Raw genomic sequence first — 22,053 nt, forward strand, 5'->3', positions numbered from 1 at the left:
AGGATCAAAACTTTAAACAAACCACAGGATTACAGATCATAGCCCTTCAGAGATTTCAATATTCTGCTATACTTTAACTTATAGACAAAATAACACTTTTATTGAGGAAAGCACTCTTTTCTCCTTTTTTTGGCCAACACAGCCTGTTACTAATCAGGGCAGTTTTCTGCATTTATGTAAATAGTAGTTCTAAAAGCTTTTGCTAAGTTATTTTATTCTGTCTAGATTTTAGGCTGCAGATGTCATTACACAGCTCTGCAGTCTGCTTGACAGATCCTTAGACACATACAACAAATGGCTTTAGAGATGCCTGCACTATATCCCCTGTGCTGCCGTTCTTTTTTATTTTAAGGAACTGCAATAGAAGTGTTCAGGATTTTTTTTTCCCAATCAATTTATTGACATTATCTGATTTTTCAGTACAGGGTCTCTTATTAACTTTGCTTCTGAGTTCAGTTGTCCTGGATTTTCATTCTTCCAAGCATTTTTTCCCTCTCCACATGTTGCTGCCTTTTTCTGCTGCTAGTAGCCTAGTAGCCTTTCTTCTGATTTCACTGAGCATCCAGGAAAGCGGCAGCGACTGAGGCTCCTGCAGAGTGACTCTGGTTATTGCTCGGACTGGCTGCAGGTCAGCCCCGACAGAGGCATTTCGTCGTTCATCAGGCCTCCGAGGTGCCTAATCCGTCTGCACGCTTCCACCGATACCGGTTATGGGGTTTGTTACAGTTGGTTGTCCAGACGTGTAAACTGATATTACAACCACAAGGCTCCGATGTTACAGCCTGATACTTGTTAAAAGCTGCAATTTATCACCTTCCTGCCCATTACATACAACAACATGATCTGCTGAAAGACAGGAAACATGGTATGTGGCTTCTTTAATTCTTTTTTTCTAATTTTTTTTACAGTACTAAAAAAAATAGGACAACTTGGGGACACACTTTTTAACCCAGGGGGGGAAAAAATATCTGTGAGGAGTCTTAAACTCCTTCAAGTTCCTGATCACATTTTTCACCTGTAGGAAGTAAGTTCAGTCAATGTTTCTAATCAAAAGAAAACAAACCCTTCTCTGTCTTCTCCCTCTGTCCCAAATATCTGTTGTTACAGCTATTGCAGACTTGAGCAATGTATCTGAATGCTCAGTGGACAGGGGGGCAGTGAATTCACACTAGGGAGCACTAGGCTGTATATGAAAAACTGTGGCTACAGCAATGACCTGCTGTTCTGGATTAGTCACCATTAAGTTAACCTCAAAACACAAGGGAGACCACATAAATCCTTTGGGGCAAGGAGTTTTGGTCTGTTTCCCATCACCCTAGTGCAGGACTATTGCTTGCAGATGTTTTGGCAGAGCATACAATGCCAGTCAGACAAAAATCTGCATTTAAGAAGTAGCTGTTCTGTGAAAATCTTGAGTGAAGGGTTGAATTTATCTCTCCTAAAGATTACGAAGTAAGATTCCAGCTGGACTCACCTCTTGTAAAATGTGGGAACAGTGTATTTAGGTTATTGCAGAGTTGAAGCACATGCTGCTAACCGAGATGCAAAGAAGGAATAAACAATGACTTAATGCCATGCCACAGAGAGACATAAATATGGGGAGAAAGCTACTGAGTAAGGCGCTAATGCAGCAAGTGTTAGAAATTAATCAAGAGCTAGTGCCACTTTTACAGGGCGAAAAGGGTTCAGGAACAGGCTGACTGAGCAAAGAGATGGGGCTGAGACCAACTGAACAGGAACAGCCTTCTTGGATTAAGTGGCCATTCCTAGTCCAGCCAAACCCTACTAGTGAACCTATATAAGAGGAGTCATCTTTTATATGGAAAGGATGAACAGTGTGAAGAATCTTATGTAGTCTATGGTTTCGCAAAGCTGCGGTGAACTAGATACCAGACAGGGATGCCAGTAGGCAGGAGCTTGAAAAGTGAGCGAAATCAAGCAGAAGCCATTGCAGCCCAAGCTAAAACCACAAACAGCACCTAGCAATGAAGTGGGAAGCAACGGTGACTTCAAAAACGGTACGCAGACCTCCTCTTTTCCGGATCTGACCACTGGGGCTGGGTGAAAAAACCTCTGAAAAAGATTTCAAGCTTTCATGAAATTTCTCATCTGAATCGGGATGGAAAGTAGACATCAGAAAGTGATGAGAGTACTAATAAGCTTCACTGTATAGACCAGACAAAACACTGTTTCTTAAATTGTGATTAATTTCAATCTTCATCTTTTTATTTTGTAAATCTTTTCAGTAAGAGTTCATTAAAATTGGTGAAATAACTTGCAGATTTTTCCATATAGAAACTGTCAACACTCAGTATGTTAGACATTTTTCAAAATTGACTTAAAAACATTTTAAATAGAAGGTTTTGCTGTCTTGTTGTTTTCTTTTTTCTTTTTAATTACTCTTGTAGCGCATGATATAATTTTTACAACTTTTCATTTTCTGACCGTACCCCAGGACTGTTTCACGGCAGGCTTTCCCAGCTATCACTGCTGGCCGTTTCATTGCAACAGGCTGTGCCAGCAGCCCGGGTTCGACAGCGCACGGGGCTCTCATTCAACTCCCGCCCGACCCGGCCCTGACCCCCGAAGCACGAGCCAGCTGGGTACCTCTTTACGCCGGGGCTGGTTTTGGTGGGCAGTGCTGCCAAGGCAGTGGGAAAAGGGCTTTGTCAGAAGGGACATGCGAGCCTGGTTCTTCATGGCCAAACACCTATATAGGTATTTCCACCGTAAAACGTGGGTGCAAAATAATGCAGTTTGCTCTTGCCTCCTTAAGGTAAACAGCAGCTAAACCAGTGTCTTCATTTTCTTTTCCTGCCGTCCCAGGGAGACAAAGGCATGGCTACCGTTTTGTTCCTGTTTGGCTCATTGGTACCTGTGCTAAATAAGTTGGCATATTTCATTTGCTTCACCGGTAGTATTTTTCTCTCCCGTTTCCCAGGTTTGCGTGACTTTACGCGGCGCACGGGGGGCGGTGAGGAATCAAGCCCTGTCCTCACACAGCCTGTCGGACTCTCCTTGTCTTTCCACACACCGGTGAAGGTGCACCAAAGCCGGCCAGAGCGCAATGGCATGGCCCAGCCAAGAGCAAGTAACCCACCTGCGTCGCTCTTGAGAGGTCTCTGCAGATTATTCTCAGTATCCTGAAAAGACGAAGTGAGACCTAATGACCTGGGAAAGCGTGTGGTGTGGGGGAAGCAGGTCCCTGCCAGATGGAGGTCATTGCAGTGCTTTTCCCCGATGGGACCATCCGGGCTTTGGGAAGGAGGGAAGAAATGACGGGACCAGGGAAACGGGAGAGGGATAACGTGTAAGATCTTTAGGTTCCCCAGCAGCGTTTGGGGTGTACGCCGAGACACCCCTGGCCTAGCAGGGACCAGCGCCTTCAGCAGGGAGGTGTGTGGGGAGCACGCCAACCCTGATGGCTCCGCCAGGCTCTGCAGCATCAGCCGCACAGCGGCAGATCCCTGCGCCTTCCCTTCCCAGGGGACCCCACGGGTTTGCTCATAGAAAGTAAAGGAGAGTTTCCTATGCCCGTGTCTCAGGGACCTTTGTGGTGAGGGACTCACGAGAGCACAAGCATAAGCTGGCATTAACAGCACCACAGGACTCGGAGATGAAAGGCTGCCTCAAGGCAGGGCCATCAGCGTAGCTGCACGTGCCTCATTCCTGACAGGCACTCAGTCTCGCCTGCAGTTAAAAATCACAACTTATAAAGACTGAAGTTGTCCCAAGTGATCTGTGCCGTATCTCCACTGTTCCTTACTATTAGAAAGCCTGTCACAAATGTCTAGCCTGAATTTTCCTTGCTAGAATTTAAGCTCACTGCTTGTCATAACCACCAAGGAAATCTGGACAGGGCAGGCCTCTCCTGTTCTCTTTTTATCAGCCTCTTTCTGTTTCTGAAGAGTGTTACCATGCTTCTCTTCTTCCTCAGACTAAATGCCAGTTTATTCAATCTTACGTCATAAATCATGTTTTCACAAAGTGGGCCATATTTTTTTACTTCATTTTTCCTATTTCTCCTTCATCTCTTTTTTCTCATCTTCTCTCTACCTGTTACTTTATCTGTCCCTAACCCTTTACCACAATCTGATTCTATCCTTAACTATTTTCTCCTCTATCAGTCTCACAGCTTTGTAACAGGGCTTTTTCTGGAATTTGGGTTTCTTCTTATTCTTCTTTGCCTTCCTGCTTTTGCAAAGGATGATCTTAAAATATTGAAACATTGCCTGTCTCCCTGGGTAGAGGCAAAGCGCGGGCTGAGCACAACTTTACCAGTCAGGAGCTCCGAAGCTGTAGGTCGGGCTTAGCAGCAGCTTGTCTTCAGTACGGCCCCAGGCAAGGCAGACGACCTTGCCCTCGCTATGAGCTTCTTGAAGGCTTGCGTGATTTTTAAAATTACGGTAGTTTATTGCAAGGAGTAGAAAAAAAAATAGCACTAGCCTGAAAATTTGAGCTAGTTTTGGGTACATGTCAAGGTCTTCTAAGCAGCTCACATTTTTCTGGTCACATGCAGTCTTTAACTTCACTTTAAAGAACCACTGCAGAAATGGAAAATTTATGTACAATTAGTGCTCACAGGCTTCAGGGCTGTCATAAGGCTGAGGGATATAAGGACAAAAAAGATTTGGTGGTGTTACGTGTCTCACATACACAAACCAGTATTGTCAGTCTTTCTGAGCCGAGGGCTGTCATAGGCTGTTGGTTTTTCTGTTTGTGGGGTTTTTAATGTCTTCATGCCAAAACCAGTTCTTGGGTATATTGCCCAGTATTGGGCCTAAACACATGTAATGTCTTCTGAACTTGTGTCTTAGACTCTCCAGCCACAGCTACACAGGTTTGAAAAAGGCAAAGCTAATGATTTTAAGTTAATGTAGGGATCTTTATTTACGTAACTGATTGCTAGATAATGAAATCTTATGAAAAATTTCCTTTTGTTCATTAAAAATATACCATGTAAGAAAACTCAGGGTCTGGATATTGTTCTGTCCAGTGCAAAGGACAGATTGTTGGCATTCCTGGGTAATTCTGCTCTCTGGCAAAGGAGTGCTTCTTATCAAGTGTTCTGATGTACGAGTGCCTGAGGGCTTGTTCACATGGAAAATTCAGTGGCATTATTCATACCTCTCCACTGCAGAATAGGAGTACCCACATGGGAATTCAAGGAGAGTGTAATTATTTTGCTCTAGAAAAGTTGCAAGTACCTTCATATAGTTTCTCCCCAGAAAGTTAGCTATGGCACAGGTAATGCAACAGAGAAAATGCATTTGGGGACATCAGAAAGGACTGCTTGGTACAAAAGCAGCCCTTCACTCATGTGACAATGCATTTCCCTATTTGAGATTGTTTTTTTCACACGGAGCACTCTGTTTCTACTTTAAAAAAAAATTCATTCTACAGAGAAATTAAAACAAACACCATGCATGTACTTATCCACACCCACTCACTATTTAATTATTGCTATTAGTTTTGCTGCGCTTACTTACACTTTTCTTTCGCAAACGCACCCTCACGCTGAGCACCGCACTCGGACGGGTGCTATCTGAGCAGTGACTACAGCTCTTGGAAAGCAAGCGATGTGCTGAATGCTGATGGAGAGGGCTAGGGCTAGCTCAGGAAAATAAGCAAGGACAGAATCCAGGTAATGTAAAACAATTTCACACTTGGAAGGAAATTAACAGGACGTGCTGCACCTGCAGCCATGAATTCATTTGCACAGGAGAAAAATAATCTCTGTGCTGTAAAGGTAATACAGCGGGCAGGAGGGGCGGAAGAGAGAGGAGGAGAACACCGGCTGCCTCATCCACAGCGTGCCTTAGCAGCGGCTGGGATGTAGCCTTTGCAGTTCGGCCTTCTGCGTCTACTCTGCCCTTTGCAGCCCCCGCCGAGTGACCCGAAGCAGCTGGTATAGCTCGGAGAGGGATCGGGGAGTCCTCCGGTGCCCGGCAGCGCCCGCGTGCCCCGGCTCGGCGCACTGCTGCACGGCCTGCTGCAGCTGCAGCTGCAGCGGGGCGGAAACCAACGGTGCTCGGAGATTCGGGGAAAACCAGCGGCGGAATATTTTGTCACAAATCACCTGAGGAAAGGAAAAAGAGCAGACGGCTGTCTTTCAGGAGCTACAGCTAATGCCCTGCTGCTTCTCTAGGGCTGTAGCAAAACGTCATCTGAAGCCAAAAATGCCTCCAGCAATTCCGAGAGGAAAGAAAAGGAGCATCCGCAAAACGGCTGCGCGCTTAGCTGAGGAATGCCGCCGCTTCTCAGGCTGCTCTTGCGCTTCTGCGTAAGGAGTGGTGACGGCCAGGGGGTGGCAGACGGCGGCAAAGGCGGCCAAGCGACGCCCCCCCCCGGCCTCCTGCTGCGCCGGTGCCTCCCGCCGGCGCAGGCTGGGTGAGCTGTAAGACACCTCACCCCCGGGCCAAGAACCCCACGCGCTCCCCTTCCCACTACGCCCCCGTACCACGTCCGTCGAGCGGAGAATCGCAGCCGTAGCCCCGCCACCGCTCACTCGTGGGCGGCCCTGACTTTACCCTTAGCGGAGACAGTAACGCTCGTCCCCCGCCCCTACTTCCTTCGCCCTGTCTGAGGGACCGGGCTAACAGCTACACAAAACCCCGGCAAGCAAACACTAGTGAATGTAAAGATCCGTTCACGTGCCCCAGGATGGGATTTCTGAACAGGACTGGCACTTAACGTGTCCACGTTTATAAACCTGACTGCCTTCATCTCACAGTCTCCTGGTACATACCACGCATTTTATAGTCGATGTGTTTTTAAAAGAAACGGATGCGTAAAGCAGCTGTGTCTACTCACTTGCAAGTTGCTATTGGCTCTCTGTGCTCCACATTTTCTGATTTTCAGATTGCATTTTGAAAAGCAATCAAAAAAATTGCAGTCTTCGTCTCCCGTGCAGTTCTGTTCCAGGATGTCCCTCATTTTGGGTTCAAAAAAGGCCATATCCACATCGATGGCCACCACCTGTGATCAAAACAAGCCATCAGATCTGGCACGGCACAGCCTGTGGGACAGGGCTGAGCACGCGTTCTTTGCTGCTTGCTTTTGGAAATGCTGCACTGAGAGCATCTGCCAGTGGAGAGCTGGGGTCACTATGAAAGGACTTTATTTCGCTTAACTGAGCTGCACCAGTTTTGTGAATACCACTTTTTAAACAAAACCAGCCAATGCTTACAACACTAGAAAAGGGAAAATAATTTGAGTATGTGATATGATATGATATGATATGATATGATATGATATGATTGATATGATATGATATGCGTCCCTGGGGTCAACTGGATCAATTTGCCTTAAACCAGGACTATCCAACTTGAAGATTCATTTACTTCTTGTCGTGCCTTATGCAGATGGCAACTCAACCTTTTAAGTATATGATGGTGCAAAATTACCCACAGGCCAGGTAGTATCATTTCACAATTCACCTTTCAGACGAAATCCCTTGCTTTACCGTTGTGGAGAGGAGCAGTGGGATGCGCAGGAGTACCTGCACCTGGTACAGCTCCTGCAAACCTGCCATTGCACTCTGTGGGTTTGCCTCTGCTCAGCTGTAGAAAGAGATCCCTGAGGCTCTTGAAAGTCAAGACTGGCTTTGCCCGGTCCTGTTTTCTATGGTTTTACTCATTTATTGTGCATGGTTCTTGTTCTGCTTGTCCAGAAATATGGTCCGTAAGAGAGCTGGGCCAGCAGCTGGTCTCAGCAGAAAAAGCAAGGACTGAAGGGGTTAATCCATTTTCTCACCCTGACACGAGGCTTGCAAAATAGTGGATATGCAGTGCAGAGGAGTCTGCAGAGCTGCTGCCTCCGATGGGTTTGAGACCACTCCAGGAGAGAAGGGCTGTAGTGTCAGGTTCTGCCAGTGTCACTCCACCCATGAATGCTTCACTTAAAAAAAATCACAGCAGTGAAGAGGGAAAGAAAGGGAGCCAGTAACGGGATGGCAGCTGCTTGACGGGAGCCAAACTGTGGGTGACCTGAGTGAACGCAGCCGGCCCTCAGCGCGATGGATGCAGCAATCAGTGTACGTTCAGGGCTGCGCTTAACGCTTGGCAGTCGGGGTCAGGGACGCTCCCTTGCAGCAGCTGCCGCGCGTTTTCATGGAGGGAAACGTCTGGGACCTGGGCAGAGCAGAGTTACCTGGGCTCAAACAATAGTCTCATTTTTAAGATTCGACCTCCCAAACAAGAGGGGAAGCTGAACTGCGTGGCTGTAGCAGCAGCTGGATCAACCCCAGGAACTAAAGATGTCTGGTCTGGTAGAAGGCCAAAGAAACCTTCCACAGGCAAAAGAAAGAACAAGGCCTAATCTTCATTTTATTCCACTCCTTTTTCCCCAAGGAAAAATCTTAAAGAGATGAGGCATAGCTTAAAAACTCAAGTATTTTTAAGCTTCTTGAAGAGATGGGTAATGGTGACATAGCCTAAGGAATTTCACACGTTTGGACAGGCAATTTTTTTTCTTTTCTTCTGTACTTCCTTAAGGTTTCTGCAGTTTTGCTGTTCACTTCTCTGGAGAAGAGACAGTAAAAGCGGTGCAGGGTTTCCCCTGTCCTAGGGTGGAACCAGCTCCCCGGTGGGGTCTCTGCCAGCACTGAGCTACCTTTAACAATCTGGTCAGTTGTTCCGCTAGGAAAAACAGCCCCGGTTCCCAAACGTGCGGCTGCCAAGGGGTTCAGTGGTTTCACTGAAGTTCATCTGTTACAAAAACGTGTGGGCAGCCAGCCAGCCCCTGTGAAGATAGATCTGGGTGACACGCTACCTATAAACAGCTACGTTTTGCTGGGGTTTGTTATGATTGTAATTGATGATGAAGGTACCTAAGGGAACGTAGGAAGGACCCATCTTGGCTCCTGACCCAATTTAAAGCCATATTTAAGGCGCTGTAATCATTCTAGTTCTCTCTGAGGTCCTGGTAAAATAGGAAGCTCTCCCAGGGCACTGTGTGTTCACCCAGACCTCCTTCCAATGCTGAGCCTCATGTAGCTCCATGGCAGCTTAAAATTCCCCCGGGTGACCTACCAGGCGGTGATCTCTCCCCGCCGTGCTGCAGGGACAGCGTGTGAAGGCTGGAGTGAGGGCTGGAGGCTTATCCCCACCGTTTGAATATAATCGTCTAAGTAAAACTATTGTGCTCCAGGCACATTTCTTCGGGCATTAGCAGTCTTGTTATGGGGATGAGGAATCGGGGTACTATTATGGCTGTTCATTATCATCCTATACAGAGCAGAAGAAACAAGCAAGTGGGAAAATTGCTTAAACCAAACATGAGGGACAAAAAAAGAGGCTGCCTTGTTGTGTCCCTATTCTGGAACTGGTTGATAAAACTGCCTAGACTTTCTGCTTTTCACTCTCCTGCCTTCTTCACTGGTCAGAAGCTCTCTCTGTTCCACGCCCCGCAGCTTTCTGGCTTTGTGCATCTCCTGTCTCCCAGACCAGTGGGGCAATAACGGGTGATACCAACAGTCTGTAAGTAACGTACAACTTGGGAGAGCCATGTGTGAGTGGCTTTTTTTTTTTTCTAATTAGTTCTCCCTAGAAAATACTATATTAGAGTGCTTTGCTATACCAGAAGGTGACTGCGGTCTCTTTGGTGCCCAGAAGTCACGGGAAGATCCTGGAGAAGCAAGCCTCACCAAAAGGACTTGTAAGGGAAGACACATCCAACGTTCTTTCTCTTTTCCTAAATGAAACCCCTTTTCCTGCAAGTAGGCTGTAAAACAGATGCTCTGGTGTGTGCTCAGCCACATGCAGTCGCAGCCCTGCGCAGATGAAAACGATGAGCAAAGCCTGCCTTGAGGAATCCCTGCCGTACCTCACTTTGCCTAAATACGGGTACGCTTTGGTTTAGTTTCTTGCTGTAGCTCCTCACCCATTCGCTGTTCAGCTGCTGTATTGCACCTGAATAAACAGTGGGAGGGAAGGGAAGGGTGAAGGGGAAGCGCTGTAATTGCTCTTAATGGCTATATGTTTAGGCAAGGTTTGCCTCCTACTCTGGAGATGGGAGTGTTCTTTCAACACTCAGTGAGTACTGAAAGCAGCATTAAAGCCCCCGAAAATGCTTTATATTCACTCAGAGTGCAGAAACTCCACTGATGTCGCGGCAAATTGTCAAGCCTGGTTCAAACACTAACTTCCTGTGCCCTAAGTGCGGTCTCTGGTCCACAGGCACAATTCCCACCGCAACCAGTGGAATCTCTGCCCGCAGAATGAGCGCAAGACAGATTCAGCAGCACTGTGGTGCTGAGCTACATCGCCGCTTAGAAAAACAGGCATAGTTATTCAGGCCTGAGTTACAGCTGTACAATGAAAAGGCAGAGAGTAACAGTACCAGGGAGTGTCGTGCTGCTCTCCTTGGATCATTTCCAGACCAGATAAGCCGAACACTAAAGCACAAAGACGTGTGTGTTCATACGTGGGGAGCTCCCCTCATGCCAGAGAGATTGCCAGATGTCAGAGAATTCGAACTCAAATAGTTTTTCCTTTCAGCATCACTGCAATAGCTGCCGTGACTCAAATTACAACTTCATTTACAGCTTTTGAGATCTCCTTGCCTTCAGGAGGCACCCCTCACCACATCCAAGGGACCCTCTCGGTACCGGTTGAGGGGTTGAAACAAATCAGAACTGAGCAAGCAGTTCTTAAAACAAGCAGCAGGATTTAGTGCTCTGAAACATGACTGCACACATTACAAAGGGGAAAAGCGGCAGAGAACTCCCCTGTCACTTGTAAATGCATTGGTTTTGCAAAAACTTGGTCAAAAGCTGTAGGAGGAGGGAAGTATCATTTTTACACAGCCATTTTCAGACTAGAATTTGACCTCAAATTGCTGCAACACCACCCCAAAGACCCAGCTTACCGTGAGATCATGCCTGATAGCGAAGTTTTCTGGTTTGATGTCACATAGGTGAAGTCGGTGAGAGAAATCATTATCAAAATGCTGTACCATGTCCAGAAAGCTGAGTGCAATGTCAATGATGGCTCTCGCCCTGCTTCTGTGGCCAGCAAGGGAGGGATTGACCACATTCTCCAAGGGAAAAAGAGTTTTGTGCCAGGCATGTCCAGCTGTGAGATACTCCACAGCATAGAAGTGTCCACAAGAGCCAATAATTCGTAGCACGTGTTTGCTGAAGTCCTGCAGCAAACTGAAGTAGATATATTCTTCCTGCTGGAGCAAGGACCACATGCTGGCCACCTGTGCTTTCCAATGTGGTCCCTTCTTCCTTGTCCACAGGGGCCCCATGGAATTGTTAGACAGTTCTAGCCCCAGGACATTTTTGACCTCCAAGGCTACCATCAGCAGAAGCTCTGTTTCAGGAATATCCTGTGTTTCCACCTCCTCTAGCATACTGAGATGCTGGTAGCTGGAGAAGATTTCCTTCTTGGATTTCAGAATGATGGGCTGGCCTCTCCAGTCAGCCTGGATGACCTTCTTACCTCTGTCATAGTAAAGGCAGTGTTTGTACACCAGCTTCTGTGCCACACACAGGTCTTCACAGAGGTCCCCAGTCAGGGCGCCGCTGCTGTAGTCCAGACACTGGAGTGAAAGAGCAGAATATTCATGGCAGGATTATACACCTGTGGACCACTTACAAAAAAGGCAAAGAATCAGCAATAGTCCCAGGCTGAAGAGTCTTGCCGCAGTCATGGTACCGCAAGCACACACCTTCTACAACTGTTGGGTTATTCAATGGTTTTTTAGAAGTCTCTAGAGACCTTTTACTAGGGGGAATCTTGCTTCAAAACAGGGATTCTTGAGATGGTAAAGGACAGGACGGGCTTTTTTGGGGCAAGGAAATGGACTAGATGACCTGTTACTCTTAAATTCTTGCCACGTATAATTCAGTGAGACAAACTTTGAACACACTTGGCTGTGCTATGTGAGATTCTGGTCTGTAGCACTTTGAGGCACAGGAGATAACTTCCAGTGTAATTCAGGACTTCTCTGGAACACTCAGGGCAGCATAACTTAGACATCCCCACTTAAACTACAGGAAAATCCATGGGCAGCTGGATTGCTGGGACCTTCTGCAGCCCTGTGTGTTTCAACCTTGCACTCGACATGCCCTGAATGAAGCTGTTAGAACCTCCTTCTCCACTACCAGGAAACACAGAGGTTGTGCTCAATGCCTCTTGGGCCAAGAACTTTCAGGGTTTTTAAATATGTAGATGCTGTAGGACAAAATTACTTTTCCAGTTTTTATATGTACTTGTTAGAAGTGACATTCTAATATGAATTAATTTTTTTTTTTAAATTGGAAAGAAATCGGCCCATAGAAACATGGGAACTGCTGCTTGATAGTTAAGCGGTCACTGCAAATTCATACAAGAAGTGCAAGGATTCCCTCACCAGTCCTTCTTTCAAATCATAATTGTTTCCATACCATCATTTCCAAAAGTGTAGGCAGTCGATATATTCCTAGGGGCATTCAGAAGTGCAGCTGCAGGGACTGCTTTGGGCAAATCAGTAGAGGGGATGATCAGAGGTCTCTGGTGAAAGGGGAATAGACTGTGGTGGTGTAGAAAGCCAAACATCTGGGAGGCGACTTGACAATGTCAGCCGCCTTCTTTGCTTTCTGGCATTTGAACCTTCATTTAAACATGTTGGCAGCTCCCCCTGCATGTGCAGTATTTGCAGTGGCTGCCTGACCCCCACCTCATTTGTTACATACACAAGAAACAAGATCATAAAATTCAAGTGATGTATTTTCTTAAGACAGTCTCTGAGGTGTGCATGAGAGGAATACGTTCTGATGCCAGGCAACATTCAGAGTCCAACCTTAAACAACACACTGGGGAATGGGTGGAGGATTAAGTCCAAAATCCAGGAATCGTGATAAATTGACTAGAACAGCTCACTGAGGGCAGTTCAGACAGGCAAAAAATTTAATTATATCCTGATGTTCTCACAGCCCAAATGAGAACATTCAATACCAGCAAGGAGAGCCAGGTAGGCAAACTCTGGCATGAATGTCCTGATCTTGAGCCCGGGGTGGTGTGCATGTGTGAAGCACACGCATCTGCATCCTCATCCACATCAGGATGGTCAAGCAGACTCAGTGGGCTGTCCACAGACTTCAGAGCACGCAGATCAATGTTCTTGCTTTTGAAAATCTATTTCTATGAATGTAATACAATATTATTTTCTCTTTTTTAGTAGGAAATGTAACTTTCTCAACAGAAATACTTTAGCAGTTCTTACCATCTGGAACTCTAAGCAATTTTAGAAAGAAGATTACAAACAGAAGGAATTTTTGGGGTTTTCTTTGGAGCGCAAGTATAATCACATTTAAAATCATTGCTCTCCTATGAGAAGACCACAACCTAACTCTTGTTCCACTACAGTAAGAGCATATAGAACTTAGTCCTGTAATTGGGGCCACATGGGTGAACACTTGCTCCTGTGGACAATTTTACGTGGTCCATCAAGTTCACTCTTAGAGGGTCCGTATGCACGGACCTCTTGCATCTAGAAGAACACATGCCCAAAGACCTGCAGCCAAACATGTGAACATGCAGCTTATTTCCTTGTGTTGCCAACACGTCATTCTTAATGGCATTAATGAGAAAAAGTAGTTGTGGAAAAAATAGTCTCACTTACATTTCCCAGACATAGGAGATGAGTCATTTTTGAACCTGGCTGCTGCTTAGGACTTGTCCACTGTTCCAGTCAAACCCATAAATCTTAGATTATTAACCTAGTATCTGACAAAGAGTCTCTGAATCTGACTCTTACACTGAACTTGTGCAGTGTTTTGCAAACAAGGATCTGCGAAACAGGACTCAACCAAGGAATTCCTCGTCTCACAGTGATGAAACACAGTTCTACCTTCCAGAAGTAACACTCTCTGCTGGTCACCAAGGCAAGCAAGAATTTCAAAAACGCTTCCTCAAGTAACAATTTTCAAGGTGTCTCCCTCTACTCACAGAATGTAGTGAGTTGCGAGTCACTCAATGGCTTTAAAAATCTCCTGTTTCCTGTTCATTATAACCTAGAAGGTCAGCAAAGACTGACTGTCCTTTCATGTCCTCACTACGTCCCCCTCCTCCATTATTCCAACCTTTAGTGTTTTATGTTGTGCCATAAGAATAATATGCTCAGCTCCCCAACCCTCTACTATAATCCTTATTTTCTCAGCCCCTGGATGGTTTCTGTGGTCTTATTCCCTGTTTCTTCTCTCCACTTTTCCCTCCGCCGAATTTAGAAGCACAGACTGAACTGACTGCAGTCCAGTGCTGCAAAGACAGACAACAGCCCTTCCCTAATTCTCCTTTTTGGAGGCATTCAGAGATCATATCAGCCTTTTAGGCACAGTATGCACTGGTAATTCATGTTGAAGCAACTATTTGACCCCTACGTCCTTTCCAAAGTCATACAGTTTTACAAGACACTCTTCCAGCCTGTTGGCACAGCTTGTGCTCTCTTGCTCCCCAGTGTACTATCTTGCGATTTACTGTATTAAAACACATTTTGGTGGACTGAAATTCAGATTACCCTGCCATGACAAGATGGCCTCTTTATTATTTACCAATCCAGGAATCTTTGCACTAATTGCTAACTTTATCATACAATACTTTATATCATCACGATGACTGCCGATAAAAAGAAGAATCGATTCCCCAAAGAAATCTTCAAGAAATGGTCCTCCACACTGCCATCCCTGTCTTAACGACCGCATTTTGAGATCTGTCGATGAGGCAGTTTTAAATCTGCCTAATGAGTGCCCTTTGAATGCCACTAAGTGCCAAATTTTTTAAACTAAAATGTGAAAGCAATATGAAGCCAAGAACCTTACAGAAAAGCAGCTCTACTACACAAAAATGCAAATACAAGCATGGTTTGGATTCACTCATCTGTTTCTGTTTAAAATTGGCTACATAATTTTTAATATCCTTAGTACACTTATCAAGACAAGTTTAAAAAGCTGGGTTTAAATTCATTTAAGAGTTTAAATTAATGTAACCCCCACTTAGTGTTTGTATGAATTTAAATAACTTACTGTACCACTGACTCTGTGTGTAGATCAGGCCCGAGAGCGAGTCCTGCCTTGTTACCAAGTACTGCTCCTATGTAAAGGCAATACTGAGCAAGGTTTTGGAAGGCATCAAAATTAATTAATTTCTCCAGAGAAAACAGAAATGGATCCCTGTGACTTAGTGTCTTCAGTGCAAATGAGGGTGAGACCAGTGTTAGGAAAGAGTAAGTGCGCTTTTGCAGAGCTAAAGTTGGTCTCTGCAAAATGCCTGATACTACTTCAGCCTTCCCCATGCAGTACACATCTGCACAGATGTACATTTTATTCAGAAGAAGGAAATAAACCCTTTGAAATACCACTTGCAAGAGTATATACCCATGCAGTTTTCACCCGCTTGCTTAAAATAGCTCATCTTCCCATCTCCTACTGAAAATATGACAGATGACTAGTAAAATAATTTTTCCTGGAGGTCAAATTTTGCTTAATAAAAGGCATGAGACTCCAGCTACCAGATTATTTGTTTCATAGATCAACTGCACTTTTTACAACTGCGAAACTCATGCCGTGTTCAGAAGATGTATAAAGACTTATTTCAGGGCTGATGAAGACGGGCTCATTTTCTAATCGTTCTGCTAGAAGGACAATCGCTTTCTAACATCACCTGGGAAAACTGTTGCTTACAAACCATAACCATACTACTGAAGATTCACCTATGGAAACGGATGAGCACAGCAATCTTGGCTACACTTCCTCTGGAAGGAGGAGGGTCTGAAACTGAGCTATCACACAGTGGCAGAGACAACTTACCAGGCTTGTGCCTGAGATCTGACCCCTGCCTGGGCTTTTGCAGTCATGCCTAACGCTCCCCAAACTCCAAACAAGTCTCTGTCCAACTCTTTACCAGCGAGCATGATGGCAAGGGCCTGGACCTCCCTGAGCTCCTTGCAGGTCCGTGCCCCTGTGCCCTTCCCAGCTGCCTAAGGAGCAGGCAGGATCCACTCCTTCAGCCACCATCCCAAGCTCAGCGGTACTTCAAGCTGGCTGCTGGGGTAAAGAAACTGGATGTCACTGCCATCAAACACACGCTGTCAGGACCGATGCCTACAGTTTCTCTTCCTTCATTATACAGAATCTAGGGAAAGTCTATGATCAGTTTTTTCTTGCTGCAGTAATAGATTATTTAATTTCCATTACGATTCTTCCCCTTCCACCAAACCACTGGCACTATAAGTGCTTTAATGAAGAAATAAAATTGAACTCAAAGCGTTAACCCACGCTGCTCCTCTTTTCAAAGTGTTTCCTACACAATTCTAAATCTGTTTCTTTTTCTTTTTTTTTTTCCTTTTTTATTTAGGCAGATTTTTATGAATATTTGCAAACCCTTTCTTGAATTTTTTAATAACTACACCTTAAATGTCGGCCTCTGCCAGGCGTAAAGGAGGCGTTACAAGCCGTGTGGCATTTCTGAAAGACGACTTTGATGCAAACACCTTTTGGTGAAAGACAGAAAAACAAAAACTCAAACAGGAGGGAGGTTTCCTCCCGCTCCGGAGCCTGCGGGATACCGAGCTGCCCTTTCCAAAACGCCGGGGAAGCGCAGCCGGACCCCGAGCCGGCAGCCGGCCCGCTGCCTGCACCTTGCATCGCGCCGGGAAGGGAAGCTCCCTGCCTGCCCGCCCTGCCTGCTCGGGGAGGCAGCGCCGGGGCCGCCGGCAGCCCCCGCCCGGGCGCACCGGGCTCCTCCCGGCGGGACGGGGCCGGGCGGGACCCGGGCTCACGGCAGCCCTGGCGGACGCTCCGCCGGGCAGCCCCCCGAAGGGAGGGGGGGGATGTGGGGATGCCCCGCGTCCCGCCGGGGCACGTACCAGCCTCGCCAGGATCCGGCGGCTTCTCTCGTCCGTGCAGCGCTCGGAGAAGACGCTCCTGTGCAGCAGGAGCAGCAAGGCGCTGACCACCATCCAGCAGGCAGCCCACAGCAGGAGGAGCACCAGGGTGCACCGCCGCCAGATTTTGAGCCGCAGCCGCTTTAAACTCGGCATGCCCCTCATCGCCGCTCCCGGCCTGGACTCGGGCAGCCGCTTCAGTCGCTGCGGCCCCGAGCGAGCGGCAGCCGGGACCGCCGCGCTCCCCTCCGCGCCCGCTCGCCCCGCTCCCCGCCGGCGCCCATTGCCCCCCGCCCCGCCGCCGCTCCGGGCCCCGGGGCGTGGGGATTCCCCCCCCCCCGCCCCTGGCCGGCGCTGCCCCCTCGGAGCCCGCAGCGCCCCTTTTGAATGTAAGCCGCCTACTTCCACGGCTTTTGTCCGCTCCCCCCACCCCTTCCCCCTCAGCCGGGAGTAAAAGGGGTCTGAAGGACGGTGGAGGCTGCTGCGGGAGCTCTTCCCTAGCCAGGCGGCTGCCATACGCTTGGAAAGAGGCAGCTGGGGCCGGCCAGTACCTCCTGGTGAAAGCTTCGCCTCGCGTCGTGGGCGGGTGGGGGGCGAGGGGAAAAAAGAGAAAAAAAAGTTATTTATTCTGGAGTAACTTCTCCAGTTTTATCCGCCTGGGGCTAAAGGAGGAAGAGAGAGAAGCGACTCAGGTGCCCATTCACTAACGCACCCCCCAAGACCCCCCACCGCGGTGGGTCACCCCATGACTCTCCAGCAGCCTCCCCTGCCCGCCCCCTGCCCCGGCCGCCGGGGAGCACCCCGGTCCTGCCCGGCACCCCCGGGGCTGGGCTCCCTCGCAGCCAGCGGAGGAAGCCCGCGGAGCGGCCCCCTTGAATGCGTTGCCAAAACCACGGCAGGGTCTGCTGGCTCCGAGGGTGCTGGGGACGATGAGCGCATCCGTAGCTGTGTCCCTCGCTGAGGAGAGCTCAGCTCCGTGCCACAGTCTCATACACATTTGACTTTACTAACGTCTCTAAGGGCTCAAAGACCCAGATGTTTGTTCCTGTGGGGCAAGCAAGACCCTGGCGTCCTTTCCTCAGCCCAGGTGCAGACGTTCCCCCTCTCTGTTTTAGACCACGGCATTCGCTTTTTTTTCTCCCTTGACTCCCCCTTGATAGCATCTCACCATCACAGTTTTCAAATTCATATTCTAAAGTACAGCCCGATGTATTAAGGGTGCCTGATTCGAGTTTACTGTCAGATATGATGGAAAAGGACCAGATTCATTTTCTTTCCCTCACACGGATGGTTACCTTGGGCTACTCGCAACCTCATAGCAGGAAGACGAATTGCAGTTAATGAAACCTATTGGAGGGTAAATTATTTACCCAAATGAGTAAGAATAGCAGAATCTGGCCCATGGATGGGGAACTGCAGAATGATTCAACAGACTTATTGTGTGTTTTTTGTAAGTTGCTCTGGTGTGCATTTTGTTAGTAAATTAATTTCATGTGATAAGGGGGAAGTTCGCTGTTGGAGAGCTGAGTTCAGGGATATATGTTCTGGACCACCACATCCAGTATCTCCCTGTACAAGTCGTTAAAAAGAAAGATGCGTCCGTTGACAGGACCGAATTTTACCTCTCAAAGCAGTGAGAGGATGAGCGCAGGTGCAGCAAACCTGCTGCTATCCACACCTTTTGCAAGGCCAGTACACTTCTCCCCTATGTGGCAGAGCAGGGCTTGAAATACAGCTTCTAAATAGATGGCAGACTGTGGCAGAAAGGAAAATGGGAAGAAAAAAACATGGCTGAAAACAGCTTCTGAGAGACTGGCAGTGGGGAGGGGGGTGCAAGAAGAGCACAACCACTTTCTTCTCCAAAGGGTCTCAGAAGCAGAATCGTTATCACCAGCCACATGTCCTGTCATTAGTGTGTTCCACTCGCTCCCTCCACCATCTGTTGCTTCACCTGCAGAGGCTGTCTATGGCCATTCTTTCTGTATTTGCTTTTTTCCCTCTGATCCCTTTACCAAGAGGAAGCTTCCTTTGGAGGCACTGGTGATACAGTCTATTTCGTGGGAATGTAGCAAGCAGGAAAGACTGACTGTGCAGCTAGGAACTGAGAACTTCCAATCCTATCTATCTGATACGGTCTTTCAGAAGCTGTCTCTGATCAGTTTTGGGTGTTCACCTTGAAATTCCTAGGTCAATAAGTGGGGGAGGGCAAGAGGAAGAGTCACTTAGCCACTCCTCTGTCGGGAGTAGTGGCTAGGCTTGAACGTGACCAACCACCACAGGCTGCTGCTGCCACTTAGGAGGAGAAACTGCAGATCTGCCAGAGCAGCGTCTGGTACCATTTCGAGAAGGAGGGAGATGTATCCCACGTGGAAGAGGGAGGCAGATGGCAGGGGAAACTCAGGCATCGCAGTATCTCCCTACAGCTCAGTCCCTAGGCTGTCTGGGTAGTAGGTTAGGCACTACCAAAACTAGTTTCACATGCGGTGTTCCCCAGAGCTCGCTTCTGGGGCTGGTCTTGTTCAATATCTTTATAGATGATCTGGATGAGGGGATCGAGTGCTACATCAGTAAGTTTGCAGATGACACCAAGTTGGGCGGGAGTGTTGATCTGCTGGAGGGTAGAAAGGCTCTATAGAGGGATCTGGACAGGCTGGATCGATGGGCAGAGGCCAACTGTATGAGGTTTAACAAGGCCAAGTGCCGGGTCCTGCACTTCGGCCACAACCACCCCATGCAACGCTACAGGCTTGGGGAGGAGGGGCTGGAGAGCTGCCTGGTGGAAAGGGACCTGGGGGTGCTGGTTGACAGCCGGCTGAACATGAGCCAGCAGTGTGCCCAGGTGGCCAAGAAGGCCAACAGCGTCCTGGCCTGTATCAGAAATAGTGTGGCCAGCAGGAGCAGGGAAGTGATTGTGCCCCTGGACTCAGCACTGGTGAGGCTGCATCTGGAATCCTGTGTTCAGTTTTGGGCCCCTCACTACAAGAAGGACATTGAGGTGCTGGAGCATGTCCAGAGAAGGGCAATGAAGCTGGTGAGGGGTCTGGAGCACAAGTCTTCTGAGGAGTGGCTGAGGGAACTGGGGTTGTTCAGTCTGGAGAAGAGGAGGCTGAGGGGAGACCTTATCGCTCTCTACAACTACCTGAAAGGGGGTTGTGGCGAGGTGGGTGTTGGTCTCTTCTCCCAACTAAGTAGTGGTAAGACGAGAGGAAAAGGCCTCAAGTTGCACCAGGGGAGGCTTAGATTGGATATTAGGAAAAATTTCTTCACTGAGAGGGTGATCAGGCATTGGAACAGGCTGCCCAGGGAGGTGGTGGAGTCGTCATCTCTGGAAGTGTTCAAAAAACGTGTGGATGTGGCGCTTCAGGACATGGTTTAGGGAACATGGTGGCACTGGATTAATGGTTGGACTTGATGATTTTGAAGGTCCTTTCCAACCTGAGTGATTCTGTGATACACTTTATTTTTTAAAGCCTTCATTCTCTGTGTGCCAGCATTCCCCAAAGGATACTATGTATTATTATCTCATGTCCATTAAATTCTGTAGGTGTATCATCTGTGTTTTAAGGATATTTCTGAAAACTAATCTTAATTATTCCTGACTTTGAGCTAGGAACAAAGTATGGAGACTTCAGGTCTGGTTTGGCATCATAGCTGAGCTGCTCTAATTGCTGCTGAAAGAAACAAGCACGTTCCTCCCCCTCCTCCACGATCACCTCCCTGTTTTCCTCTTGGCCTTGCCTGCCTAGTCCAGGCCCTTCCCCCAGTGAAAGATATGTCTCGCTACCCAGTGAGTTTTCTCAGCTCGCTAGCAGGGCAGCAAACTAAAGCTCTTCTTTGCTGAGATTATTATCAGACAGGCTGGGAAATCCTGAGGATGCCAGCAGGCATGCTGGCAGAGCTGCTGCGGGGAGACCAGGCGCTCCGGGGAGCTGGAAGCAGAACTGTCACGCTGGCTCAGCTGGGCCTCATGCCTGCACCTTAGGGGTGCAGCGCGATGTGACAGATAAGGTCACAGAATCACAGAATCATTAAGGTGGAAATGACCTTCAAGATCATCAAGTCCAACCATCAACCCAACACCTCCATGCCCACTAAACCATGTCCTGAAGTGCCACGTCTACACATTTTTTGAACACTTCCAATGATGGTGATTCTACCACCTCCCTGGGCAGCCTGTTCCAGTGCTTGACTACTCTTTCAGTAAAGAAATTTTTCCTAATATCTAACGTAAACCTCCCCTGGTGCAAATTCGGGCCATTTCCTCTCGTCCTATCGCTAGCTACTTGGGAGAAGAGACCAACACCCACCTCACCACAACCCCCTTTCAGGAAAGTTTTAGAGAGCAATGAGGTCTCCCCTCAGCCTCCTCTTCTCCAGACTGAACAACCCCAGTTCCCTCAGCCGCTCCTCAGAAGACTTGTGCTCCAGACCCCTCACCAGCTTCATTGTTCTTCTCTGGACACGCTCAAGCACCTTAATGTCCTTCTTGTAGTGAGGGGCTAAAGGTGATCTAAATGGAAACAGTTGCTGAAAGGAACAGTCCTGTCCCCATTTTCACCCCAGCCACATGCTTCCACGGCTTCCTTGGAGGTTGGGTCAGGGTAGTAGTTAGCACTGCAGGCAGTGTACCCTGTAGGTTTCCGAGTGTGCTTTTCATTTCCTCCCAGGATACCAGCTAAAATTCACTGGATGTTGGGGTGTGTAAGGAGCCCACATCCTTCTCTTTGGTTTGGGAACAGCTACTACAGATAGCAAGTGCAATTCTACCTTTAACATACAGGTGTCTGCTGCTTTGAAATTATGATATAAGAAGAAATCAACTAAGAAAAATAATATTTTAATATAGTTTTAATAAAGATTTTAGTAGTTTTAATAAAAAATAAAAGTACAAGGTGAAAGGAAGCTGATGAAGCAAGTGCAAGTTGCATGACACTCAGCTAGTCTGTTTACCAGGTTCATTTTATGACAAATCCCACAGGAGGCATTTGCAGGGAATAAAGCCCTGTCTTCCCAAAAGATTTTGACACAGCATTCGGACAGGGGAAAGAGTTTGTATCTAGTTATTCAGTCTCTGAACTTTCAAATATACCCCTGACTTTAGTGGGAGTGAAAAGTTGGATGATTCTGGTAAATATACATGTGTGTGTACACGTACCCTTATGTACCGGGATACATACACACATA

The 22,053-nt window shown here is 47.6% G+C and overlaps 1 protein-coding gene across 1 annotated transcript; it reads right to left on the bottom strand.

Moving 5' to 3' along the window:
- Positions 1-5,863: 5,863 nt before the first annotated feature.
- Positions 5,864-18,059, bottom strand: DIPK1C (divergent protein kinase domain 1C; the record flags this gene model as incomplete). Its single annotated transcript, XM_081996346.1, has 4 exons — positions 16,852-18,059; positions 10,870-11,547; positions 6,814-6,978; positions 5,864-6,079 (listed from the first exon to the last, which is right to left on the bottom strand). Exons 1-4 carry the CDS (start codon positions 17,383-17,385, stop codon positions 5,864-5,866), a joined length of 1,593 nt encoding a protein of 530 aa, XP_081852472.1. The 5' UTR covers positions 17,386-18,059.
- Positions 18,060-22,053: the final 3,994 nt, after the last annotated feature.

Source organism: Phaethon aethereus, assembly GCF_964289735.1.
Source record: "Phaethon aethereus genome assembly, chromosome: 2".
Classification (NCBI taxonomy): Eukaryota; Metazoa; Chordata; class Aves; order Phaethontiformes; family Phaethontidae; genus Phaethon; species Phaethon aethereus.